Source organism: Osmerus eperlanus, chromosome 20 (assembly GCF_963692335.1).
Source record: "Osmerus eperlanus chromosome 20, fOsmEpe2.1, whole genome shotgun sequence".
Lineage (NCBI taxonomy): Eukaryota > Metazoa > Chordata > Actinopteri > Osmeriformes > Osmeridae > Osmerus > Osmerus eperlanus.
The window spans coordinates 3,105,050-3,129,668 of NC_085037.1; the positions used below are offsets into that span (position 1 = coordinate 3,105,050).

The 24,619-nt window shown below is 45.0% G+C and overlaps 3 protein-coding genes and 2 long non-coding RNA genes across 5 annotated transcripts; 2 read left to right on the forward strand and 3 right to left on the reverse strand.

Moving 5' to 3' along the window:
- Positions 1 to 1,256: 1,256 nt before the first annotated feature.
- LOC134040779 (uncharacterized) lies at positions 1,257 to 2,580 on the forward strand. Its single transcript, XR_009932920.1, has 3 exons — positions 1,257 to 1,691; positions 1,918 to 2,005; positions 2,379 to 2,580. It is a non-coding gene; the product is annotated as an uncharacterized LOC134040779 (long non-coding RNA).
- Positions 2,581 to 3,215: 635 nt separating this feature from the next.
- On the reverse strand, positions 3,216 to 6,361 carry LOC134040776 (E3 ubiquitin-protein ligase TRIM39-like). Its single transcript, XM_062486863.1, has 2 exons — positions 6,250 to 6,361; positions 3,216 to 6,006 (listed from the first exon to the last, which is right to left on the reverse strand). Exon 2 carries the CDS (start codon positions 6,002 to 6,004, stop codon positions 4,373 to 4,375), a length of 1,632 nt encoding a protein of 543 aa, XP_062342847.1. The 5' UTR covers positions 6,005 to 6,006; positions 6,250 to 6,361; the 3' UTR covers positions 3,216 to 4,372.
- A 6,236-nt stretch (positions 6,362 to 12,597) lies between these two features.
- LOC134040577 (uncharacterized) lies at positions 12,598 to 13,612 on the forward strand. The gene is made up of 3 exons (XR_009932889.1): positions 12,598 to 12,723; positions 12,950 to 13,037; positions 13,411 to 13,612. It is a non-coding gene; the product is annotated as an uncharacterized LOC134040577 (long non-coding RNA).
- Positions 13,613 to 14,247: 635 nt separating this feature from the next.
- LOC134041053 (E3 ubiquitin-protein ligase TRIM39-like) lies at positions 14,248 to 17,393 on the reverse strand. The gene is made up of 2 exons (XM_062487291.1): positions 17,282 to 17,393; positions 14,248 to 17,038 (listed from the first exon to the last, which is right to left on the reverse strand). The coding sequence occupies exon 2, from the start codon at positions 17,034 to 17,036 to the stop codon at positions 15,405 to 15,407; it is 1,632 nt and encodes a 543-aa protein (XP_062343275.1). The 5' UTR covers positions 17,037 to 17,038; positions 17,282 to 17,393; the 3' UTR covers positions 14,248 to 15,404.
- Positions 17,394 to 21,686: 4,293 nt separating this feature from the next.
- LOC134041052 (E3 ubiquitin-protein ligase TRIM39-like) lies at positions 21,687 to 23,998 on the reverse strand. The gene has a single exon (XM_062487290.1). It carries the CDS (start codon positions 23,980 to 23,982, stop codon positions 22,315 to 22,317), a length of 1,668 nt encoding a protein of 555 aa, XP_062343274.1. The 5' UTR covers positions 23,983 to 23,998; the 3' UTR covers positions 21,687 to 22,314.
- Positions 23,999 to 24,619: the final 621 nt, after the last annotated feature.

A 24,619-nucleotide genomic window follows, 5' to 3' on the forward strand; every position in this document is an offset into this window, starting at 1 on the left:
TCGAGACGGTGTCTCCGTTGGGTGCGGCAGGGATCCGCTGCGAGTAGAACCATTATGCCAAATCATGTATTGTATCGTGTGTAATAAAGTATTAAGTAATCACTACTACTGAGTCCGCCTGCCTGAACCATGTGTTGCAATGGAATACTGTAGATTTGTCACTGGCAAATGTTCTATATATATGGAAAACATGGTGCCTTGGAGCAGCTATAGCATAGCACAATCTTAGCACATCAAACTTTGTCTTTAGACTTTTTTAACATGCAAAGTCAAAAGGCTTCACAGAGCATTAACAACATCCTGTAGTGATGGTGAAGGGTGGCAGCAACAGCACAATATGCAGGAACACAGTAACACATGATGTGTGAGCATGTGTGTTCAGGTCTGTGAAGGCATGCAGTATTCAAGTCCTCTAAGGGGGAAGCCACGATTTATGAAGCACCATAAAAACCTTAGTGCTCATTGCACCTTTCAAGTTTCCTACAATACAACTGGTGCCTGAACCCCACCTGAACCCTGTACTCTGTCTGTACTGCAGGACTGTACATCACTAAACCAATCACTCAGTAAATCACTACACCCTGTACGTCACTCATAGACAACTGGAGAGAGTCTGACATCCACACAAACCTCTCCTGACTGGATGTTCCCCTCTTTGTCACATACAGAGCACACACTTACATATTCATTCTCTGAGGTCCATCACACAATGCACACTGGTAACATGAAGTCAGCTACCACACAAGCATTGTCTTTATTTGTGAGAAATGAAGGTGGATGTTTGACAGTGAAATGAACACTCCAGCACTGATCTAGCAGCCTGGTTTGAGTCACCTGCAGCTTGTTGAGATCTCTCCTTGCTGCTGCTGACCATGTGACTGGGCAGAACTCCAGGTGAGGTCAGACCAGTGACTGGACCACCTGGAGCTGATCTGAGGTGTCACACACAGAACATGTTCTCATCCTGGTCATACCTGTTCCCATGTTACAGTCTATGTGTTGAGATAGAAGCTTGTCCAGTGTAATGCCTAATCATTTGACTTGATTCATGTTCCACTGACATCTAACTACACAGTTAACAAGTGTACAGAATAATGTATGTGTTGATGTAAGGGGACATTTAGTGGTGAAAGCCTAACATGACAAGTAACCTCTACTGAGTGTTTGATTGTTATCTAGACTGACTGAATGAACTGAGTTTGACCGTGGTCTTTGTGTGTTCCAGAATGACACACTGACCTCAGTGTCTTGACCCTTCCTCTTTTACCTCTGCTACCCTGACCCCAGCAGTAACGGGGCACGGCACATCATCACCGGCTCATTGGCTGAACTCCTGCCGAAGGTGTGTGTGATTTGTTTCTCACTAGAGATAAGTCTAAACTGTGTAAGTGCTGTAAATCTGTGTATATGTGTGTGTGTCTCTGTGTCTGTATATGTATGTGTGTGTGTGTGTGTGTGTGTGTGTGTGTGTGTGTGTGTGTGTGTGTGTGTGTGTGTGTGTGTGTGTGTGTGTGTGTGTGTGTGTGTGTGTGTGTGTATGTATGTGTGTGTGTATGTGTGTGTGCAGGGTGAGATCCTCTTAAGGTGCTGCAGAGTATGAGGAGAGACAAGACTGTCATGGTCCTGGTCATCCTCAGCACCAGTGATACTATACTGTCATGGAGGACCACAAAGAGGTGACACATCAGCAGGTGTAGTTCCCTCCTCTCTCTCCTGCTACTGGAGCTGCTTGTTCACTCTCTCTCTCTGGCCAAACAAGAGACAATGTTCCTTTGCCTCAGGTTTAAATATCAGTGTATTTACTATTTCAAACATGTTCAAATAATAAACTGCTGTGGATCACACACTCTCTCTCACCCCTCCTCTCTTTCTCTCATTCTCTCTCCCCCTCTCTCTTCCTCCCTCTCTCCTTGTCAGATCGCTCAGCAGTCGGAGGGGATCTGTTTGCACGTGATCAGTCTGGTGTTACAGAGACAAGTTTCTACATCCAACAAAATGTTTTCAAGTCAATACTTGAACAATCTTAAAACAGTAAAACGTCCGTAGATAGAGGCTACATTGGTCATTTCATTTTCTGTGGCGTCTCTGACATGGTAAATTGTTGTAGGTGAACCTTGGACGATTTGGCTTGAAAAGAGGTTGAACTTCGTTTGATAAGTTTGAGAACTACAGGTTCAGCATATTTACAACAGTTTGGGGTTTAGGTATAAAAGGGGAGCACTTAATAAAACAACATCAATATTTGTTCCTGATACATAAAATAATAGACCCGCCAACATGAACAGATACTCTTGAGTTGGTTTAGAAAGACCAACTCAAGAGTATATTACTCACCACCTACAAAGCCCTAAACAACCTGGCCCCTCCATACCTTCCAGACCTCCTCCCCCTCCACGCCCCAACCCGTTGCCTCAGGTCTGCCGGCACCAACACTCTGAAGACCATCAGGACTAAGCACCGGACCTGGGGTGACAGGGCCTTCTCAGCTGCTGCACCCTCCCTCTGGAACGCCCTCCCATCCACATCCAACAGGCTCCCACCATTGCATCTTTTAAACAAACCCTCAAAACTCACCTCTTCAAACTCGCCTTCACCTGCTAACTCCTGCTCCCTACCCTCCACTACAGGACTCATTCGCAGAGTTTTCTTTTTCTGTTTGTCTGTTTTGTTTGATCCTCTGTCTCTTATATCTTTGCTGTTGTATTGTTTGTTTATCGTCGCACATGTAAAGCATCTTTGAGTACTCAGAAAAGCGCTATAGAAATATAAATTATTATTATTATACAGATGATCTGCCTGTTTCATTTCACTCGAGAGAAAGCTAGTGTCTGCAGAACCTGTTTACGTTAAACAGACCACTTTTGCCCTTTAGAACATCACACATTAACAAATAAGTTACAAATCTTGACCACAGCTGGACTACTCCATTACCACCCCAAATAAGTGTGTGTGTGTTCATGTTTGCATGTGCATTGTTTACACGTGTTCACAATACATGCAATCATTCCATGTGCCAAAGCCGCAGAGGAAGGTGTTTGTATATCATATAACATTTAGACAGTGACACGTGTCCGTGTGTGTGCATGTGTGTGTTTGTGTCTGTTTGAGTCTGTGTGACAATGAGGGAGAAAAAAAGAGATCCTGCTCTTTGTCTCCATCTCTCACTTGTTCCCCATCCTCAGACAGGATGGGATTTTCTTCTAATGCTGTAAATTGGATAAAGTTTAATAAAATACATAATTTCATATACAGTAAACACCATTCATAGTGGTTGTGTTAAGCAACGTTCTGACCAGTAAGTTAGTCTTCCTCCAGCCGTCGTAAAGAGAGCTTTACAAAAGTGCATAGGTCAATCATAAACAACGAGATAGCCCCAAAACATTGCGGGCGGCCAAAGCATGGAGCATACATTGTGATAAGCAAATAAGTGCCAATAGGAAGAAACATGAGAGCATGTAGTTAAACAAATTACAATTAAACAACATGAACCTCAAAAGTGCAAGAGTGTACCTGTAGGAAAGCAAGCAATAATAGTATAATTCACAGCGAGTACAAGAAGTTAAATCAGTTACAACTAACTAACAAGTGCAACAAGTGCCTCAATAAGTGTCATTGTGTTCCTGGAGGAAATAAACTAACATCTGCTCCACAAATCTTTCCCGGAACAAGTGCGTCTTTAGCCTTTTCTTGAAGGTGGGGAGACAGTCAGTGTCTCTGATGGAGGTGGGGAGGTGATTCCACCATTGGGAGGCCAGACAGGAGAAGAGCTTGGGTTGGGACCGGGCGCTCTTGAGAGGTGGGACCACCAGACGGTTGTCAGAAGAAGACCGTAGGTGGCGGGTGGGGGTGTAAGGCTGGAGGAGAGACTGGATGTAGGCAGGTGCAGTCCCGTTCACCGCTCGGAAGGTCAGTACCAGGGTCTTGAATCGGATACGGGCCGTGATGGGTAGCCAGTGGAGGGAGATAAGGAGCGGGGTACCATGGGAGCGTCTGGGTAGATTGAAGACCAGGCGGGCTGCTGCGTTCTGAATCCTCTGGAGAGGGCGGGTTGCGCATGCTGGGAGACCGGCGAGACGCGAGCTCCAGTAATATAACTTGGCCAGTTGAGTGAAAGTGTCAGGAAAGGTAGTAAGAAAGAGAGAAAAGCAGGAAATGTCCCAGGCTGGACTGGAACATCAAGTCAAGGCCTCAGTCTGAGGTTCATGCTCTACCCTGTGAGCCACCAGGGGAGCACTGCCCCTGTATAAAGAGTTTTTATAAATGTTTGAAAATCTAAATGACTTTGTCTCCAGCATACTCACAACAGTTTTGTTCAGATTCATATTTTGTAATCACATTTCTTTTGAACTCCAGCATTTCCACATCTTTTTTTTCACTGTGTGACAGGAGTGATGATCAGAGGGGCAGAGTTTTTACCTCCATCATTCAGACAGGGACTGAAGAGTGGATAGAGTTTCTCAGTGAAGGTGCAGCCAGTGAAAGAGTAGATATGAGACCTGGCCTCCACATCATAAAAGGAGACCAGACCCTCCTCATAGTCCACAAACACTCCCACCTTCTCGGGCTTCTGTCTCAGGGAGAGGAGGACAGAGGGGCCAGCCGGAGCCTTGTACTCATCTCCATTCCTCAGACATACAGTCCAGTATCCATTGTCAGGACTCAACGTGATCGCTCCCTTCCTGTTGATGGACTCTCTGGCCACTCCCAGATCCCACTCAGTCTTCCCCTCAACCTGCACCTCATAGTAGAACCTCCCTGTGGAGAAGCCCTGCTTTCCCAGGACATTGACACAACGATCAAACCTCTCTGGGTTGTCAGGGAGATCCTGCCTTATGTCTCCATATCTCACTTGTTTCCCATCCTCAGACAGGATGAGATTAGGATGTGCTGTATCAGGGTCCAGAGTCAAATCCACTGCATACTGCTGAATCCTCTTCAGCTTGACTTCAGGCAGCTTCTCCATCTCTTTATTGAGTGTCTCCTGCAGCTGAGACACAGCTTTCCTCACTGCCCCCACACTCAGACCACTGTGGACACTGATCTCAGACCAGTCCTTGGTGTGTGCAGGGGTGCTCAGGGATGGGAAGCTCTGGAGCAGGTGGAGGTGGTCCTCAGTGTGTGAGAGCTGCTCCAGCTCAGTGCTTCTCCTCTTCAGCTCAGTGATCTCCTGCTCCAGATCTTGAATCAACCCTTCAGCCTGTTTCTCTGCTGCTTTCTGCTTCTCCTCCATCACCTCAATGAGCTCAGCCTGGCTTCTCTCAATGGAGCGCACCAGAGCAGTGAAGACCTGAACACTGTCTGATATCTCTCTCTCTGCATCTCTCTTGCTGGTCTCTACTAAGAGTTTGATCTCCTGAACCTTCTTAGATCTTTCTTCAATCATCTGCTTCATCTCAGCCATCATCTTCCACAGATCATTCTTTTTTGGTCTGAACTCTTCCTCTAAAGTGACAGTGTCATGGGTCTTATGTTCTGTTCTCATGCACATGAGACACACACACGTCTGGTCAGTCCTACAGAACAGCTCCAGGGGTCTCTCATGCTTCTGACACATCCTGTCCTCCAGGTTCTCCACAGGGTCGATCAACTTGTGTTTCTTCAAGGCTGCAACTCTCTGATGAGGCTCCAGGTGAGTCTCACAGTAAGAGGCCAGACACACCAAACAGGACTTCAGGGCCTTGAGCTTGGTACCTGTACAGTAGTCACATGACACTTCAGGTTTAGTAGGACGCAGTTCTGGACTGATGGTAGCTTTCACTGGCTCTGACTTCCTGAACTGAGCAGCCATCTCAGAGATGAAAGTGTTGACATAGAGATCTGGTCTCTTATCAAAAGTCATTTTACACATGGGACATTGACACAGGTCACTGTTGTCCCAGTACTTGGTGATACAGGCCTTGCAGAAGTTGTGTCCACATAGAATAGAGACAGGATCAGTGAACACATCCAGACAGATAGAACACTGGAACTGATCTTCAGACAGGAGACTGCTGCAGGAAGCCATTTCTAGAATAAGACCAGAAGTTAAATTATGAATCTTGTGAACCTATGAACAAAACTATAATGTTATATTGTTGAAAATGTACTTTCATTAAATAAGCAATAGCATAGACAGATATAGTACAATACAGAATTACTTCATATAGAAGAGTATAGTTCTATAGTATTTCGAACGTCAGAGTCAAGCAACAGTCTCAATTTACTTTTCACATCATCATTGGATACACCTGATTGATTCTCTGCTCTCACCTGTAGGTACTTATGTTGTTTTCTATGATCTCTGTGTATAATATAACCAAATCACTGTCTACCTAAACTAAGTAGAAAGTTTTTTCGAGAGTTTAGAATCACTTTAGTTTCGTTTCAGTGAAATAACGATAAGAGGCTCCTCCCCTCCCAGTCCTCTGTCCTGAACCAAGTTAACCCTTTCATGACTGAATTCTATCTAGCAAGTCAGCTGACTTGGGGTTTTATTACTTTGAAGTAAGTGAATGGGAGAGAGATAAAGAGATAGAAACAGAAAAATAAAAAAATTGTGTGTGATGAGGGAAGAATGACAGAGAGACATGTTCAATGGAAGTTATGTGAATATAAGTGTGTGTAGTGAGGTCCACAAGACCACACAGAGCCAACATCTTGCCACACCTGAAGAGTGATTCAATCACATCAGACAAACCTAATCAGCCCTTGTGACACCCTCAGTATGCTGATTACCCACCAAACGCCGATGCAAAGGAACCATAGAATGGGGGGGGGGGGACCTCCCCAATCTACCTAATCAGCCCTCCTGCTAGCTTGCAAGCTTCAAAGGGCCTGATTTAGACAACACGTCTCCAGCGACCATTTGCTATCCGTTTCGGCGGCGATTTGAACAAAGAACATACCTTGATCAGAACTTTTGAGGAAAGTTCTTGAGACTTTACCACAAGAGTACAAGGTGGAGAATTATGAGAGGGATATTTGTGTTATGTTTGTTACTTTGTTTTAATGTTGTGTTCACTGAAATCTTGATTCTAGTAACAACTCCTTCTTCCTGAAAGATAACCACGTCATTCTTGGTATCTACACGAAGCTATCATAATAAAACAATCATTCAACTATATTTTGTAACTGTACCAAGATGTCCAGAACAATATTTGAACCATTGAATGATCAGCCAGAGATCAGATCACACCTTTGGTAGGTGTGAAGGAAGGAGGGGGGAGTTGAGAACCCAGCTTCCCCCAATCCACATCTGACCCCAGACGGGTCCTCCCTCGAACTGTATAAAGCCCTAAGATGACCATCAATCTCAGACTCCAGCGAAACCGACCATGGCATGAACGCCATCAGGATTGGCGTTCCAAGGACGTCGCCAAGCTTCTCCTGAGATTCAACTTCATAGTGAACGCGTCACTATCGGGACGTTTCAACAGAAGAACCAAAAACGCAATTCCAAATGCGACTTCACTGAGATCCCGCAGACTCAGTCACATGACCCAGCGCAGCCGCGCTGTGACTTCAGATTCTTCAAATGGACCGTTGGCGCAAACCGCCCTCAACATCATTGATCAACCCCTGATCAAACGTAACTATGGCTAACGCTCTTTCCTCCTCGACATGGCATTGGCGTGAGCTCTGTTTATGATTTGTAAGGATGTAATCACTGACTGTACAATTTCTGCCTTTCTTTAAATTAGACCATTTCATTCTGTTCATTGAAACCAATCTCTCATATCAAACCCATAATCCAACTTTTCATAAGATCTGTTTACCTTACTTGAATAAATTCATTGTAAAGATATTTTGACGTGCGTGTTCACTGATGTTACGATTGGCTCTACTCTTAGAACGAATTCATTCCTAAAGATGAGACTGATTATTACATATTAAACATAGGATTCCCTAATGTCCTAAACCAATATTAGGGTGGTGCCCCAGACTTTATGATAAATTAAGTATTTCTATCTTTAAACGAGCAAACCCCGCTACATAATGGTGCCCCGTGTGAAGCTAAGATAGATTGAAATGAGCAATCGTAACTTTTGTGAAACGAACTGTTAAAATAGAGCGAGCTCTAACTGTATGTAGCACCATGTATTTAATACTACTGTGCCTAGGCTACAGTGGCTGTGTGCGTATTCAATTGTTTTTCGTGAAATAGCTGCTAGTGTGTGTGTGGGACCAGCTAGCTCAAAGGAAGCAGCTAGGTTTGACCGGAGGTACGCGCGTGCTCAGAAACACCGCTTCCCCGACATTTACGTTGTAATCTGCCTCGGCCAGCTCTTCACGGAAAGTAGCATAAGAGCCTTTATTATAGCCTCTATTTTAATAGTGTAGCTATTTGGTTAAGTGAATTAACCAACCAACTAATACGTTGGTGCACATGTCTAGTTCAGGGAAACAGACAGTAGTGCTTAGTCCTGAAGGACTTTTGTTTAGAAGCAACTAAACAACGCAGTTCTGTACACGTAACCTACCGCCACCACGAGTGTGTGTGTGGGACCAGCTAGCTCAAAGGAAGCGGCTAGGTTTGACCGGAGGTACGCGCGTGCTCAGAAACACCGCTGCCCCGACATTTACGTTGTAATCTGCCTCGGCCAGCTCTTCACGGAAAGTAGCATAAGAGCCTTTATTATAGCCTCTATTTTAATAGTGTAGCTATTTGGTTAAGTGAATTAACCAACCAACTAATACGTTGGTGCACATGTCTAGTTCAAGGAAACAGACAGTAGTGCTTAGTCCTGAAGGACTTTTGTTTAGAAGCAACTAAACAATGCAGTTTCTACACGTAACCTATTATGCCGCCACATATAGCTTGTCGAAAAAAGCATTGACTATTCCCGCAGCTAACTGTGTTTTAAAATAACAGTGGTTGCCAAACTAAAGTTACATTATTAGATGCAGTTCATCAATGTGGTTTAGTTACGTTGACTTCAAGAAGCTACTTAGTAACTATAATTGTGTAAAGTATGTACTATAATTACCTTGTACCTTTATTTGTTATTTGTGTACGTCTTTGGCAGTCAATTGTAACCATAACCTAAATGAGTTTATTGAAACTAGTTTGATTTAAAAAGATTGGAAAGCCGACAACTTTTCCCTCATCTAGACCCCTAGTCACAAAGCTTCAATTGCTACGGCCATTGTAAGCCACTTCAAGTGCCTCTTTTTGTTTCAATAATTTCCTCTCAACCTTTTTCCTATGTCATGTCATAGCTTAATCACTCATAGCCATGCCAATGTCTGGGGAGGGGGGGTGACATGCTGTTACGCTGCTGTGGTCTTTCTTCTCTTGTCTTCATGTCAACAGTTTCATCGACGACGGTCTATGAAAGTTGACATCCGGGGGGATGTAGTGAGGTCCACAAGACCACACGGAGCCAACATCTTGCCACACCTGAAGAGTGATTCAATCACATCAGACAAACCTAATCAGCCCTTGTGACACCCTCAGTATGCTGATTACCCACCAAACGCCGATGCAAAGGAACCATAGAATGGGGGGGGGGGACCTCCCCAATCTACCTAATCAGCCCTCCTGCTAGCTTGCAAGCTTCAAAGGGCCTGATTTAGACAACACGTCTCCAGCGACCATTTGCTATCCGTTTCGGCGGCGATTTGAACAAAGAACATACCTTGATCAGAACTTTTGAGGAAAGTTCTTGAGACTTTACCACAAGAGTACAAGGTGGAGAATTATGAGAGGGATATTTGTGTTATGTTTGTTACTTTGTTTTAATGTTGTGTTCACTGAAATCTTGATTCTAGTAACAACTCCTTCTTCCTGAAAGATAACCACGTCATTCTTGGTATCTACACGAAGCTATCATAATAAAACAATCATTCAACTATATTTTGTAACTGTACCAAGATGTCCAGAACAATATTTGAACCATCGAATGATCAGCCAGAGATCAGATCACACCTTTGGTAGGTGTGAAGGAAGGAGGGGGGAGTTGAGAACACAGCTTCCCCCAATCCACATCTGACCCCAGACGGGTCCTCCCTCGAACTGTATAAAGCCCTAAGATGACCATCAATCTCAGACTCCAGCGAAACCGACCATGGCATGAACGCCATCAGGATTGGCGTTCCAAAGGACGTCGCCAAGCTTCTCCTGAGATTCAACTTCATAGTGAACGCGTCACTATCGGGACGTTTCAACAGAAGAACCAAAAACGCAATTCCAAATGCGACTTCACTGAGATCCCGCAGACTCAGTCACATGACCCAGCGCAGCCGCGCTGTGACTTCAGATTCTTCAAATGGACCGTTGGCGCAAACCGCCCTCAACATCATTGATCAACCCCTGATCAAACGTAACTATGGCTAACGCTCTTTCCTCCTCGACATGGCATTGGCGTGAGCTCTGTTTATGATTTGTAAGGATGTAATCACTGACTGTACAATTTCTGCCTTTCTTTAAATTAGACCATTTCATTCTGTTCATTGAAACCAATCTCTCATATCAAACCCATAATCCAACTTTTCATAAGATCTGTTTACCTTACTTGAATAAATTCATTGTAAAGATATTTTGACGTGCGTGTTCACTGATGTTACGATTGGCTCTACTCTTAGAACGAATTCATTCCTAAAGATGAGACTGATTATTACATATTAAACATAGGATTCCCTAATGTCCTAAACCAATATTAGGGTGGTGCCCCAGACTTTATGATAAATTAAGTATTTCTATCTTTAAACGAGCAAACCCCGCTACATGTGTGTGTATGGTGTGTTTATGTGTGTGTGTGTGTGTGTGTGCAGAGTGAGCATGCGTATATTACTACATTTCAGTCAAGATACTCTTGTACTGAATTAATCGGGCGGAGCTGGTTCATGCAAGAGACTCAGAGACCTTAGCGCGTCACTAGCATCTCATCATATTACGCAGTCGGGGCACGCCTTCTTAGCTGGGCGGGCTATTTAAACAGGGTATCACTGCAATCTGCATTGCTAGTGCGACACAGCATGTTCTCTGTTTCAATCTGCTGCCTCCGCCTCCCCGGCCTCCACCCTTGGTTCTGTGTTCCTGTCGTAGGGGGAAAGCGTTGACTGCTCTCTGCTCGGATGTCGAGACGGTGTCTCCGTTGGGTGCGGCAGGGATCCGCTGCGAGTAGAACCATTATGCCAAATCATGTATTGTATCGTGTGTAATAAAGTATTAAGTAATCACTACTACTGAGTCCGCCTGCCTGAACCATGTGTTGCAATGGAATACTGTAGATTTGTCACTGGCAAATGTTCTATATATATGGAAAACATGGTGCCTTGGAGCAGCTATAGCATAGCACAATCTTAGCACATCAAACTTTGTCTTTAGACTTTTTTAACATGCAAAGTCAAAAGGCTTCACAGAGCATTAACAACATCCTGTAGTGATGGTGAAGGGTGGCAGCAACAGCACAATATGCAGGAACACAGTAACACATGATGTGTGAGCATGTGTGTTCAGGTCTGTGAAGGCATGCAGTATTCAAGTCCTCTAAGGGGGAAGCCACGATTTATGAAGCACCATAAAAACCTTAGTGCTCATTGCACCTTTCAAGTTTCCTACAATACAACTGGTGCCTGAACCCCACCTGAACCCTGTACTCTGTCTGTACTGCAGGACTGTACATCACTAAACCAATCACCCAGTAAATCACTACACCCTGTACGTCACTCATAGACAACTGGAGAGAGTCTGACATCCACACAAACCTCCCCTGACTGGATGTTCCCCTCTTTGTCACATACAGAGCACACACTTACATATTCATTCTCTGAGGTCCATCACACAATGCACACTGGTAACATGAAGTCAGCTACCACACAAGCATTGTCTTTATTTGTGAGAAATGAAGGTGGATGTTTGACAGTGAAATGAACACTCCAGCACTGATCTAGCAGCCTGGTTTGAGTCACCTGCAGCTTGTTGAGATCTCTCCTTGCTGCTGCTGACCATGTGACTGGGCAGAACTCCAGGTGAGGTCAGACCAGTGACTGGACCACCTGGAGCTGATCTGAGGTGTCACACACAGAACATGTTCTCATCCTGGTCATACCTGTTCCCATGTTACAGTCTATGTGTTGAGATAGAAGCTTGTCCAGTGTAATGCCTAATCATTTGACTTGATTCATGTTCCACTGACATCTAACTACACAGTTAACAAGTGTACAGAATAATGTATGTGTTGATGTAAGGGGACATTTAGTGGTGAAAGCCTAACATGACAAGTAACCTCTACTGAGTGTTTGATTGTTATCTAGACTGACTGAATGAACTGAGTTTGACCGTGGTCTTTGTGTGTTCCAGAATGACACACTGACCTCAGTGTCTTGACCCTTCCTCTTTTACCTCTGCTACCCTGACCCCAGCAGTAACGGGGCACGGCACATCATCACCGGCTCATTGGCTGAACTCCTGCCGAAGGTGTGTGTGATTTGTTTCTCACTAGAGATAAGTCTAAACTGTGTAAGTGCTGTAAATCTGTGTATATGTGTGTGTGTCTCTGTGTCTGTATATGTATGTGTGTGTGTGTGTGTGTGTGTGTGTGTGTGTGTGTGTGTGTGGGTGTGTGTGTGTGTGTGTGTGTGTGTGTATGTATGTGTGTGTGTATGTGTGTGTGCAGGGTGAGATCCTCTTAAGGTGCTGCAGAGTATGAGGAGAGACAAGACTGTCATGGTCCTGGTCATCCTCAGCACCAGTGATACTATACTGTCATGGAGGACCACAAAGAGGTGACACATCAGCAGGTGTAGTTCCCTCCTCTCTCTCCTGCTACTGGAGCTGCTTGTTCACTCTCTCTCTCTGGCCAAACAAGAGACAATGTTCCTTTGCCTCAGGTTTAAATATCAGTGTATTTACTATTTCAAACATGTTCAAATAATAAACTGCTGTGGATCACACACTCTCTCTCACCCCTCCTCTCTTTCTCTCATTCTCTCTCCCCCTCTCTCTTCCTCCCTCTCTCCTTGTCAGATCGCTCAGCAGTCGGAGGGGATCTGTTTGCACGTGATCAGTCTGGTGTTACAGAGACAAGTTTCTACATCCAACAAAATGTTTTCAAGTCAATACTTGAACAATCTTAAAACAGTAAAACGTCCGTAGATAGAGGCTACATTGGTCATTTCATTTTCTGTGGCGTCTCTGACATGGTAAATTGTTGTAGGTGAACCTTGGACGATTTGGCTTGAAAAGAGGTTGAACTTCGTTTGATAAGTTTGAGAACTACAGGTTCAGCATATTTACAACAGTTTGGGGTTTAGGTATAAAAGGGGAGCACTTAATAAAACAACATCAATATTTGTTCCTGATACATAAAATAATAGACCCGCCAACATGAACAGATACTCTTGAGTTGGTTTAGAAAGACCAACTCAAGAGTATATTACTCACCACCTACAAAGCCCTAAACAACCTGGCCCCTCCATACCTTCCAGACCTCCTCCCCCTCCACGCCCCAACCCGTTGCCTCAGGTCTGCCGGCACCAACACTCTGAAGACCATCAGGACTAAGCACCGGACCTGGGGTGACAGGGCCTTCTCAGCTGCTGCACCCTCCCTCTGGAACGCCCTCCCATCCACATCCAACAGGCTCCCACCATTGCATCTTTTAAACAAACCCTCAAAACTCACCTCTTCAAACTCGCCTTCACCTGCTAACTCCTGCTCCCTACCCTCCACTACAGGACTCATTCGCAGAGTTTTCTTTTTCTGTTTGTCTGTTTTGTTTGATCCTCTGTCTCTTATATCTTTGCTGTTGTATTGTTTGTTTATCGTCGCACATGTAAAGCATCTTTGAGTACTCAGAAAAGCGCTATAGAAATATAAATTATTATTATTATACAGATGATCTGCCTGTTTCATTTCACTCGAGAGAAAGCTAGTGTCTGCAGAACCTGTTTACGTTAAACAGACCACTTTTGCCCTTTAGAACATCACACATTAACAAATAAGTTACAAATCTTGACCACAGCTGGACTACTCCATTACCACCCCAAATAAGTGTGTGTGTGTTCATGTTTGCATGTGCATTGTTTACACGTGTTCACAATACATGCAATCATTCCATGTGCCAAAGCCGCAGAGGAAGGTGTTTGTATATCATATAACATTTAGACAGTGACACGTGTCCGTGTGTGTGCATGTGTGTGTTTGTGTCTGTTTGAGTCTGTGTGACAATGAGGGAGAAAAAAAGAGATCCTGCTCTTTGTCTCCATCTCTCACTTGTTCCCCATCCTCAGACAGGATGGGATTTTCTTCTAATGCTGTAAATTGGATAAAGTTTAATAAAATACATAATTTCATATACAGTAAACACCATTCATAGTGGTTGTGTTAAGCAACGTTCTGACCAGTAAGTTAGTCTTCCTCCAGCCGTCGTAAAGAGAGCTTTACAAAAGTGCATAGGTCAATCATAAACAACGAGATAGCCCCAAAACATTGCGGGCGGCCAAAGCATGGAGCATACATTGTGATAAGCAAATAAGTGCCAATAGGAAGAAACATGAGAGCATGTAGTTAAACAAATTACAATTAAACAACATGAACCTCAAAAGTGCAAGAGTGTACCTGTAGGAAAGCAAGCAATAATAGTATAATTCACAGCGAGTACAAGAAGTTAAATCAGTTACAACTAACTAACAAGTGCAACAAGTGCCTCAATAAGTGTCATTGTGTTCCTGGAGGAAATAAACTAACATCTGCTCCACAAATCTTTCCCGGAACAAGTGCGTCTTTAGCCTTTTCTTGAAGGTGGGGAGACAGTCAGTGTCTCTGATGGAGGTGGGGAGGTGATTCCACCATTGGGAGGCCAGACAGGAGAAGAGCTTGGGTTGGGACCGGGCGCTCTTGAGAGGTGGGACCACCAGACGGTTGTCAGAAGAAGACCGTAGGTGGCGGGTGGGGGTGTAAGGCTGGAGGAGAGACTGGATGTAGGCAGGTGCAGTCCCGTTCACCGCTCGGAAGGTCAGTACCAGGGTCTTGAATCGGATACGGGCCGTGATGGGTAGCCAGTGGAGGGAGATAAGGAGCGGGGTACCATGGGAGCGTCTGGGTAGATTGAAGACCAGGCGGGCTGCTGCGTTCTGAATCCTCTGGAGAGGGCGGGTTGCGCATGCTGGGAGACCGGCGAGACGCGAGCTCCAGTAATATAACTTGGCCAGTTGAGTGAAAGTGTCAGGAAAGGTAGTAAGAAAGAGAGAAAAGCAGGAAATGTCCCAGGCTGGACTGGAACATCAAGTCAAGGCCTCAGTCTGAGGTTCATGCTCTACCCTGTGAGCCACCAGGGGAGCACTGCCCCTGTATAAAGAGTTTTTATAAATGTTTGAAAATCTAAATGACTTTGTCTCCAGCATACTCACAACAGTTTTGTTCAGATTCATATTTTGTAATCACATTTCTTTTGAACTCCAGCATTTCCACATCTTTTTTTTCACTGTGTGACAGGAGTGATGATCAGAGGGGCAGAGTTTTTACCTCCATCATTCAGACAGGGACTGAAGAGTGGATAGAGTTTCTCAGTGAAGGTGCAGCCAGTGAAAGAGTAGATATGAGACCTGGCCTCCACATCATAAAAGGAGACCAGACCCTCCTCATAGTCCACAAACACTCCCACCTTCTCGGGCTTCTGTCTCAGGGAGAGGAGGACAGAGGGGCCAGCCGGAGCCTTGTACTCATCTCCATTCCTCAGACATACAGTCCAGTATCCATTGTCAGGACTCAACGTGATCGCTCCCTTCCTGTTGATGGACTCTCTGGCCACTCCCAGATCCCACTCAGTCTTCCCCTCAACCTGCACCTCATAGTAGAACCTCCCTGTGGAGAAGCCCTGCTTTCCCAGGACATTGACACAACGATCAAACCTCTCTGGGTTGTCAGGGAGATCCTGCCTTATGTCTCCATATCTCACTTGTTTCCCATCCTCAGACAGGATGAGATTAGGATGTGCTGTATCAGGGTCCAGAGTCAAATCCACTGCATACTGCTGAATCCTCTTCAGCTTGACTTCAGGCAGCTTCTCCATCTCTTTATTGAGTGTCTCCTGCAGCTGAGACACAGCTTTCCTCACTGCCCCCACACTCAGACCACTGTGGACACTGATCTCAGACCAGTCCTTGGTGTGTGCAGGGGTGCTCAGGGATGGGAAGCTCTGGAGCAGGTGGAGGTGGTCCTCAGTGTGTGAGAGCTGCTCCAGCTCAGTGCTTCTCCTCTTCAGCTCAGTGATCTCCTGCTCCAGATCTTGAATCAACCCTTCAGCCTGTTTCTCTGCTGCTTTCTGCTTCTCCTCCATCACCTCAATGAGCTCAGCCTGGCTTCTCTCAATGGAGCGCACCAGAGCAGTGAAGACCTGAACACTGTCTGATATCTCTCTCTCTGCATCTCTCTTGCTGGTCTCTACTAAGAGTTTGATCTCCTGAACCTTCTTAGATCTTTCTTCAATCATCTGCTTCATCTCAGCCATCATCTTCCACAGATCATTCTTTTTTGGTCTGAACTCTTCCTCTAAAGTGACAGTGTCATGGGTCTTATGTTCTGTTCTCATGCACATGAGACACACACACGTCTGGTCAGTCCTACAGAACAGCTCCAGGGGTCTCTCATGCTTCTGACACATCCTGTCCTCCAGGTTCTCCACAGGGTCGATCAACTTGTGTTTCTTCAAGGCTGCAACTCTCTGATGAGGCTCCAGGTGAGTCTCACAGTAAGAGGCCAGACACACCAAACAGGACTTCAGGGCCTTGAGCTTGGTACCTGTACAGTAGTCACATGACACTTCAGGTTTAGTAGGACGCAGTTCTGGACTGATGGTAGCTTTCACTGGCTCTGACTTCCTGAACTGAGCAGCCATCTCAGAGATGAAAGTGTTGACATAGAGATCTGGTCTCTTATCAAAAGTCATTTTACACATGGGACATTGACACAGGTCACTGTTGTCCCAGTACTTGGTGATACAGGCCTTGCAGAAGTTGTGTCCACATAGAATAGAGACAGGATCAGTGAACACATCCAGACAGATAGAACACTGGAACTGATCTTCAGACAGGAGACTGCTGCAGGAAGCCATTTCTAGAATAAGACCAGAAGTTAAATTATGAATCTTGTGAACCTATGAACAAAACTAAAATGTTATATTGTTGAAAATGTACTTTCATTAAATAAGCAATAGCATAGACAGATATAGTACAATACAGAATTACTTCATATAGAAGAGTATAGTTCTATAGTATTTCGAACGTCAGAGTCAAGCAACAGTCTCAATTTACTTTTCACATCATCATTGGATACACCTGATTGATTCTCTGCTCTCACCTGTAGGTACTTATGTTGTTTTCTATGATCTCTGTGTATAATATAACCAAATCACTGTCTACCTAAACTAAGTAGAAAGTTTTTTCGAGAGTTTAGAATCACTTTAGTTTCGTTTCAGTGAAATAACGATAAGAGGCTCCTCCCCTCCCAGTCCTCTGTCCTGAACCAAGTTAACCCTTTCATGACTGAATTCTATCTAGCAAGTCAGCTGACTTGGGGTTTTATTACTTTGAAGTAAGTGAATGGGAGAGAGATAAAGAGATAGAAACAGAAAAATAAAAAAATTGTGTGTGATGAGGGAAGAATGACAGAGAGACATGTTCAATGGAAGTTATGTGAATATAAGTGTGTGTGTATGGTGTGTTTATGTGTGTGTGTGTGTGCAGAGTGAGCATGCGTATATTACTACATTTCAGTCAAGATACTCTTGTACTGAATTAATCGGGCGGAGCTGGTTCATGCAAGAGACTCAGAGACCTTAGCGCGTCACTAGCATCTCGTCATATTACGCAGTCGGGGCACGCCTTCTTAGCAGGGCGGGCTATTTAAACAGGATATCACTGCAATCTGCATTGCTAGTGCGACACAGCATGCTCTCTGTTTCAATCTGCTGCCTCCGCCTCCCCGGCCTCCACCCTTGGTTCTGTTTCCTGTCGTAGGGGGAAAGCGTTGACTGCTCTCTGCTCGGATGTCGAGACGGTGTCTCCGTTGGGTGCGGCAGGGATCCGCTGCGAGTAGAACCATTATTATGCCAAATCATGTATTGTATCGTGTGTAATAAAGTATCAAGTAATCACTACTACTGAGTCCGCCTGCCTGAACCATGTGTTGCAATGGAATACTGTAGATTTGTCTTTGGCAAATGTTCTATATATATGGAAAACATGGTGCCTTGGAGCAGCTATAGCATAGCACAATCTTAGCACATCAAACTTTGTCTTTAGACTTTTTTAACATGCAAAGTCAAAAGGCTTCACAGAGCATTAACAACATCCTGTAGTGATGGTGAAGGGTGGCAGCAACAGCACAATATGCAGGAACACAGTAACACATGATGTGTGAGCATGTGTGTTCAGGTCTGTGAAGGCATGCAGTATTCAAGTCCTCTAAGGGGGAAGCCACGATTTATGAAGCACCATAAAAACCTTAGTGGTCATTGCACCTTTCAAGTTTCCTACAATACAACTGGTGCCTGAACCCCACCTGAACCCTGTACTCTGTCTGTACTGCAGGACTGTACATCACTAAACCAATCACCCAGTAAATCACTACACCCTGTACGTCACTCATAGACAACTGGAGAGAGTCTGACATCCACACAAACCTCCCCTGACTGGATGTTCCCCTCTTTGTCACATACAGAGCACACACTTACATATTCATTCTCTGAGGTCCATCACACAATGCACACTGGTAACATGAAGTCAGCTACCACACAAGCATTGTCTTTATTTGTGAGAAATGAAGGTGGATGTTTGACAGTGAAATGAACACTCCAGCACTGATCTAGCAGCCTGGTTTGAGTCACCTGCAGCTTGTTGAGATCTCTCCTTGCTGCTGCTGACCATGTGACTGGGCAGAACTCCAGGTGAGGTCAGACCAGTGACTGGACCACCTGGAGCTGATCTGAGGTGTCACACACAGAACATGTTCTCATCCTGGTCATACCTGTTCCCATGTTACAGTCTATGTGTTGAGATAGAAGCTTGTCCAGTGTAATGCCTAATCATTTGACTTGATTCATGTTCCACTGACATCTAACTACACAGTTAACAAGTGTACAGAATAATGTATGTGTTGATGTAAGGGGACATTTAGTGGTGAAAGCCTAACATGACAAGTAACCTCTACTGAGTGTTTGATTGTTATCTAGACTGACTGAATGAACTGAGTTTGACCGTGGTCTTTGTGTGTTCCAGAATGACACACTGACCTCAGTGTCTTGACCCTTCCTCTTTTACCTCTGCTACCCTGACCCCAGCAGTAACGGGGCACGGCACATCATCACCGGCTCATTGGCTGAACTCCTGCCGAAGGTGTGTGTGATTTGTTTCTCACTAGAGATAAGTCTAAACTGTGTAAGTGCTGTAAATCTGTGTATATGTGTGTGTGTCTCTGTGTCTGTATATGTATATGTATGTGTGTGTGTGTGTGTGTGTGTGTGTGTGTGTGTGTGTGTGTGTGTGTGTGTGTGTGTGTGTGTGTGTGTGTATGTGTGTGTGCAGGGTGAGATCCTCTTAAGGTGCTGCAGAGTATGAGGAGAGACAAGACTGTCATGGTCCTGGTCATCCTCAGCACCAGTGATACTATACTGTCATGGAGGACCACAAAGAGGTGACACATCAGCAGGTGTAGTTCCCTCCTCTCTCTCCTGCTACTGGAGCTGCTTGTTCACTCTCTCTCTCTGGCCAAACAAGAGACAATGTTCCTTTGCCTCAGGTTTAAATATCAGTGTATTTACTATTTCAAACATGTTCAAATAATAAACTGCTGTGGATCACACACTCTCTCTCACCCCTCCTCTCTCTCTCTCATTCTCTCTCCCCCTCTCTCTTCCCCCCTCTCTCCTTGTCAGATCGCTCAGCAGTCGGAGGGGATCTGTTTGCACGTGATCAGTCTGGTGTTACAGAGACAAGTTTCTACATCCAACAAAATGTTTTCAAGTCAATACTTGAACAATCTTAAAACAGTAAAACGTCCGTAGATAGAGGCTACATTGGTCATTTCATTTTCTGTGGCGTCTCTGACATGGTAGATTGTTGTAGGTGAACCTTGGACGATTTGGCTTGAAAAGAGGTTGAACTTCGTTTGATAAGTTTGAGAACTACAGGTTCAGCATATTTACAACAGTTTGGGGTTTAGGTATAAAAGGGGAGCACTTAATAAAACAACATCAATATTTGTTCCTGATACATAAAATAATAGACCCGCCAACATGAACAGATACTCTTGAGTTGGTTTAGAAAGACCAACTCAAGAGTATATTACTCACCACCTACAAAGCCCTAAACAACCTGGCCCCTCCATACCTTCCAGACCTCCTCCCCCTCCACGCCCCAACCCGTTGCCTCAGGTATGCCGGCACCAACACTCTGAAGACCATCAGGACTAAGCACCGGACCTGGGGTGACAGGGCCTTCTCAGCTGCTGCACCCTCCCTCTGGAACGCCCTCCCATCCACATCCAACAGGCTCCCACCATTGCATCTTTTAAACAAACCCTCAAAACTCACCTCTTCAAACTCGCCTTCACCTGCTAACTCCTGCTCCCTACCCTCCACTACAGGACTCATTCGCAGAGTTTTCTTTTTCTGTTTGTCTGTTTTGTTTGATCCTCTGTCTCTTATATCTTTGCTGTTGTATTGTTTGTTTATCGTCGCACATGTAAAGCGTCTTTGAGTACTCAGAAAAGCGCTATAGAAATATAAATTATTATTATTATTATACAGATGATCTGCCTGTTTCATTTCACTCGAGAGAAAGCTAGTGTCTGCAGAACCTGTTTACGTTAAACAGACCACTTTTGCCCTTTAGAACATCACACATTAACAAATAAGTTACAAATCTTGACCACAGCTGGACTACTCCATTACCACCCCAAATAAGTGTGTGTGTGTTCATGTTTGCATGTGCATTGTTTACACGTGTTCACAATACATGCAATCATTCCATGTGCCAAAGCCGCAGAGGAAGGTGTTTGTATATCATATAACATTTAGACAGTGACACGTGTCCGTGTGTGCATGTGTGTGTTTGTGTCTGTTTGAGTCTGTGTGACAATGAGGGAGAAAAAAAGAGATCCTGCTCTTTGTCTCCATCTCTCACTTGTTCCCCATCCTCAGACAGGATGGGATTTTCTTCTAATGCTGTAAATTGGATAAAGTTTAATAAAATACATAATTTCATATACAGTAAACACCATTCATAGTGGTTGTGTTAAGCAACGTTCTGACCAGTAAGTTAGTCTTCCTCCAGCCGTCGTAAAGAGAGCTTTACAAAAGTGCATAGGTCAATCATAAACAACGAGATAGCCCCAAAACATTGCGGGCGGCCAAAGCATGGAGCATACATTGTGATAAGCAAATAAGTGCCAATAGGAAGAAACATGAGAGCATGTAGTTAAACAAATTACAATTAAACAACATGAACCTCAAAAGTGCAAGAGTGTACCTGTAGGAAAGCAAGCAATAATAGTATAATTCACAGCGAGTACAAGAAGTTAAATCAGTTACAACTAACTAACAAGTGCAACAAGTGCCTCAATAAGTGTTATTGTGTTCCTGGAGGAAATAAACTAACATCTGCTCCACAAATCTTTCCCGGAACAAGTGCGTCTTTAGCCTTTTCTTGAAGGTGGGGAGACAGTCAGTGTCTCTGATGGAGGTGGGGAGGTGATTCCACCATTGGGAGGCCAGACAGGAGAAGAGCTTGGGTTGGGACCGGGCGCTCTTGAGAGGTGGGACCACCAGACGGTTGTCAGAAGAAGACCGTAGGTGGCGGGTGGGGGTGTAAGGCTGGAGGAGAGACTGGATGTAGGCAGGTGCAGTCCCGTTCACCGCTCGGAAGGTCAGTACCAGGGTCTTGAATCGGATACGGGCCGTGATGGGTAGCCAGTGGAGGGAGATAAGGAGCGGGGTACCATGGGAGCGTCTGGGTAGATTGAAGACCAGGCGGGCTGCTGCGTTCTGAATCCTCTGGAGAGGGCGGGTTGCGCATGCTGGGAGACCGGCGAGACGCGAGCTCCAGTAATATAACTTGGCCAGTTGAGTGAAAGTGTCAGGAAAGGTAGTAAGAAAGAGAGAAAAGCAGGAAATGTCCCAGGCTGGACTTGAACCCTGAGTCAAGGCCTCAGTCTGAGGTTCATGCTCTACCCTGTAAGCCACCAGGGGAGCACTGCCCCTGTATAAAGAGTTTTTATAAATGTTTGAAAATCTAAATTACTTTGTCTGCGGCAAACTCACAACAGTTTTGTTCAGATTAATATTTTGTAATAAAATTTTCTTTTGAACTCCAGCATTTACACATCTTTATTTTTCAATTTGTGACAGGAGTGATGATCAGAGGGGCAGCATTTTTACCTCCATCATTCAGACAGGGACTGAAGTATGGATATAGTTTCTCAGTGAAAGTGCAGCCAGTGTAAGAGTAGATATGAGACCTGGCCTCCACATCATAAAAGGAGACCAGACCCTCCTCATAGTCCACAAACACCCCCACCTTCTGGGGCTTCTGTCTCAGGGAGAGTGGGACAGGGGAGTCAGCCGGAGCCCAGTACTCATCTCCATTCCTCAGCCGTACAGTCCAGCATCCATTGTTAGGACTCACTGTGATCTTCCCCTTCCTGTTGATGGACTCTCTGACCACTCCCACTGTCCACTTAGTCTTCCCCTCAACCTGCACCTCATAGTAGAACCTCCCTGAGGAGAAGCCCTGCTTTCCCAGGACACAGGAACAATGATCAAACCTCTCTGGGTTGTCAGGCAGATCCTGCCTTATGTCTCCATATCTCACTTGTTTCCCATCCTCAGACAGGATGATTTTGGGATGTGCTGTATCAGGGTCCAGAGTCAAATCCACTGCATACTGCTGAATCCTATTCAGTTCAGTGTCAGACAGCTTCTCCATCTCTTTATTGAGTGTCTCCTGCAGCTGAGACACAGCTCTCCTCACTGCCCCCACACTCAGACCACTGTGGACACTGATCTCAGACCAGTCCTTGGTGTGTGCAGGGGTGCTCAGGGATGGGAAGCTCTGCAGCAGGTGGAGGTGGTCCTCAGTGTGTGAGAGCTGCTCCAGCTCAGTGCTTCTCCTCTTCAGCTCAGTGATCTCCTGCTCCAGATCTTGAATCAACCCTTTAGCCTGTTTCTCTGCTGCTTTCTGCTTCTCCTCCATCACCTCAATGAGCTCAGCCTGGCTTCTCTCAATGGAGCGCACCAGAGCCGTGAAGACTTGAACACTGTCTGATATCTCTCTCTCTGCATCTCTCTTGCTGGTCTCTACTGAGAGTTTCATCTCCTGAACCTTCCTAGATCTTTCTTCCATCATCTGGTTCATCTCAGCCATCATCTTCCCCAGATCATTCTTTTTTGGTCTGTACTTGTCCTCTAAAGTTACAATGTCATGGGTCTTATGGTCTGTTCTCATGCACATGAGACAAACCCATGTCTGGTCAGTCCTACAGTACAGCTCCAAGGGTCTCTCATGCTTCTGACACATCCTGTCCTCCAGGTTCTCCACAGGGTCGATCAGCTTGTGTTTCTTCAAGGCTGCAACTCTCTGATGAGGCTCCAGGTGAGCCTCACAGTAAGAGGCCAGACACACCAGACAGGACTTCAGGGCCTTGAGCTTGGTACCAGTACAGATGTCACATGACACTTCTCCAGATCTGGCTGGTCGTAGGTATTGGCTGTTGGGTTTATTTTTCACTGACTTCCTGAACTGAGCAGCCATCTCAGAGATGAAAGTGTTGACACGAAGCTCAGGTCTCCTATAGAACTTCTCCTTGCACATGGGACATTGACACAGGTCACTGTTGTCCCAGTACTTGGTGATACAGGCCTTGCAGAAGTTGTGTCCACATGGAATAGAGACAGGATCAGTGAACACATCCAGACATATAGAACAGAGGAACTGATCTTCAGTCAGGAGACTGCTGCAGGAAGCCATTTCTGCACTGGAGAGAGAGATCAAAAGTGAAACCATGAAAGCTATGCTGAGTCACAGTCATTTGTTACGTGATAGTTTGAGATTTTTAATTGTTCAAGAAGCAGTGAGAAATACAATTATGTTGATATTATTCACACATATGATTTACATTACTACACTGTATGCCAACCTGTTTACGGTCCTGTCACGCCTGCGAGTCAGAAACGCTGCCCCTTCCTCCCTCAGTTACTGCACACTCAATACAAAAAAAAATATTTTTAGACTGCTACACATGCCATACATCATTGGAAAGCTACGCTTCTCGTGCTTGCATTTCTCTAATCCATTTCAAGATCAAGTCGCAACAGAAAGTACAGTCAACGTCTTTGTCCGGTCACCAATATCTAAACAAAGCAAAAGCAAACAACTCTACTCACCCTAAAAGGTTCAGTGTGGTCCAGGTATGCAAAAGATACCAACAAACATGGACTGGTTACATTCCCAAAGGTCCAAACTATCTAACCCTGTCGAGTAGTTCGTCCAAAACAATTAATTATATCCACACGTAGCCACGATGCTGTTACTTCATTCTGCCTTCGCCAATTCAATTTTTGCACTCTCTCACGCACTATCGCTCATTGAAAGAGATGTGATTCGAATATTTACGATTGGAGATTGTCAAGATGGCCGCTAC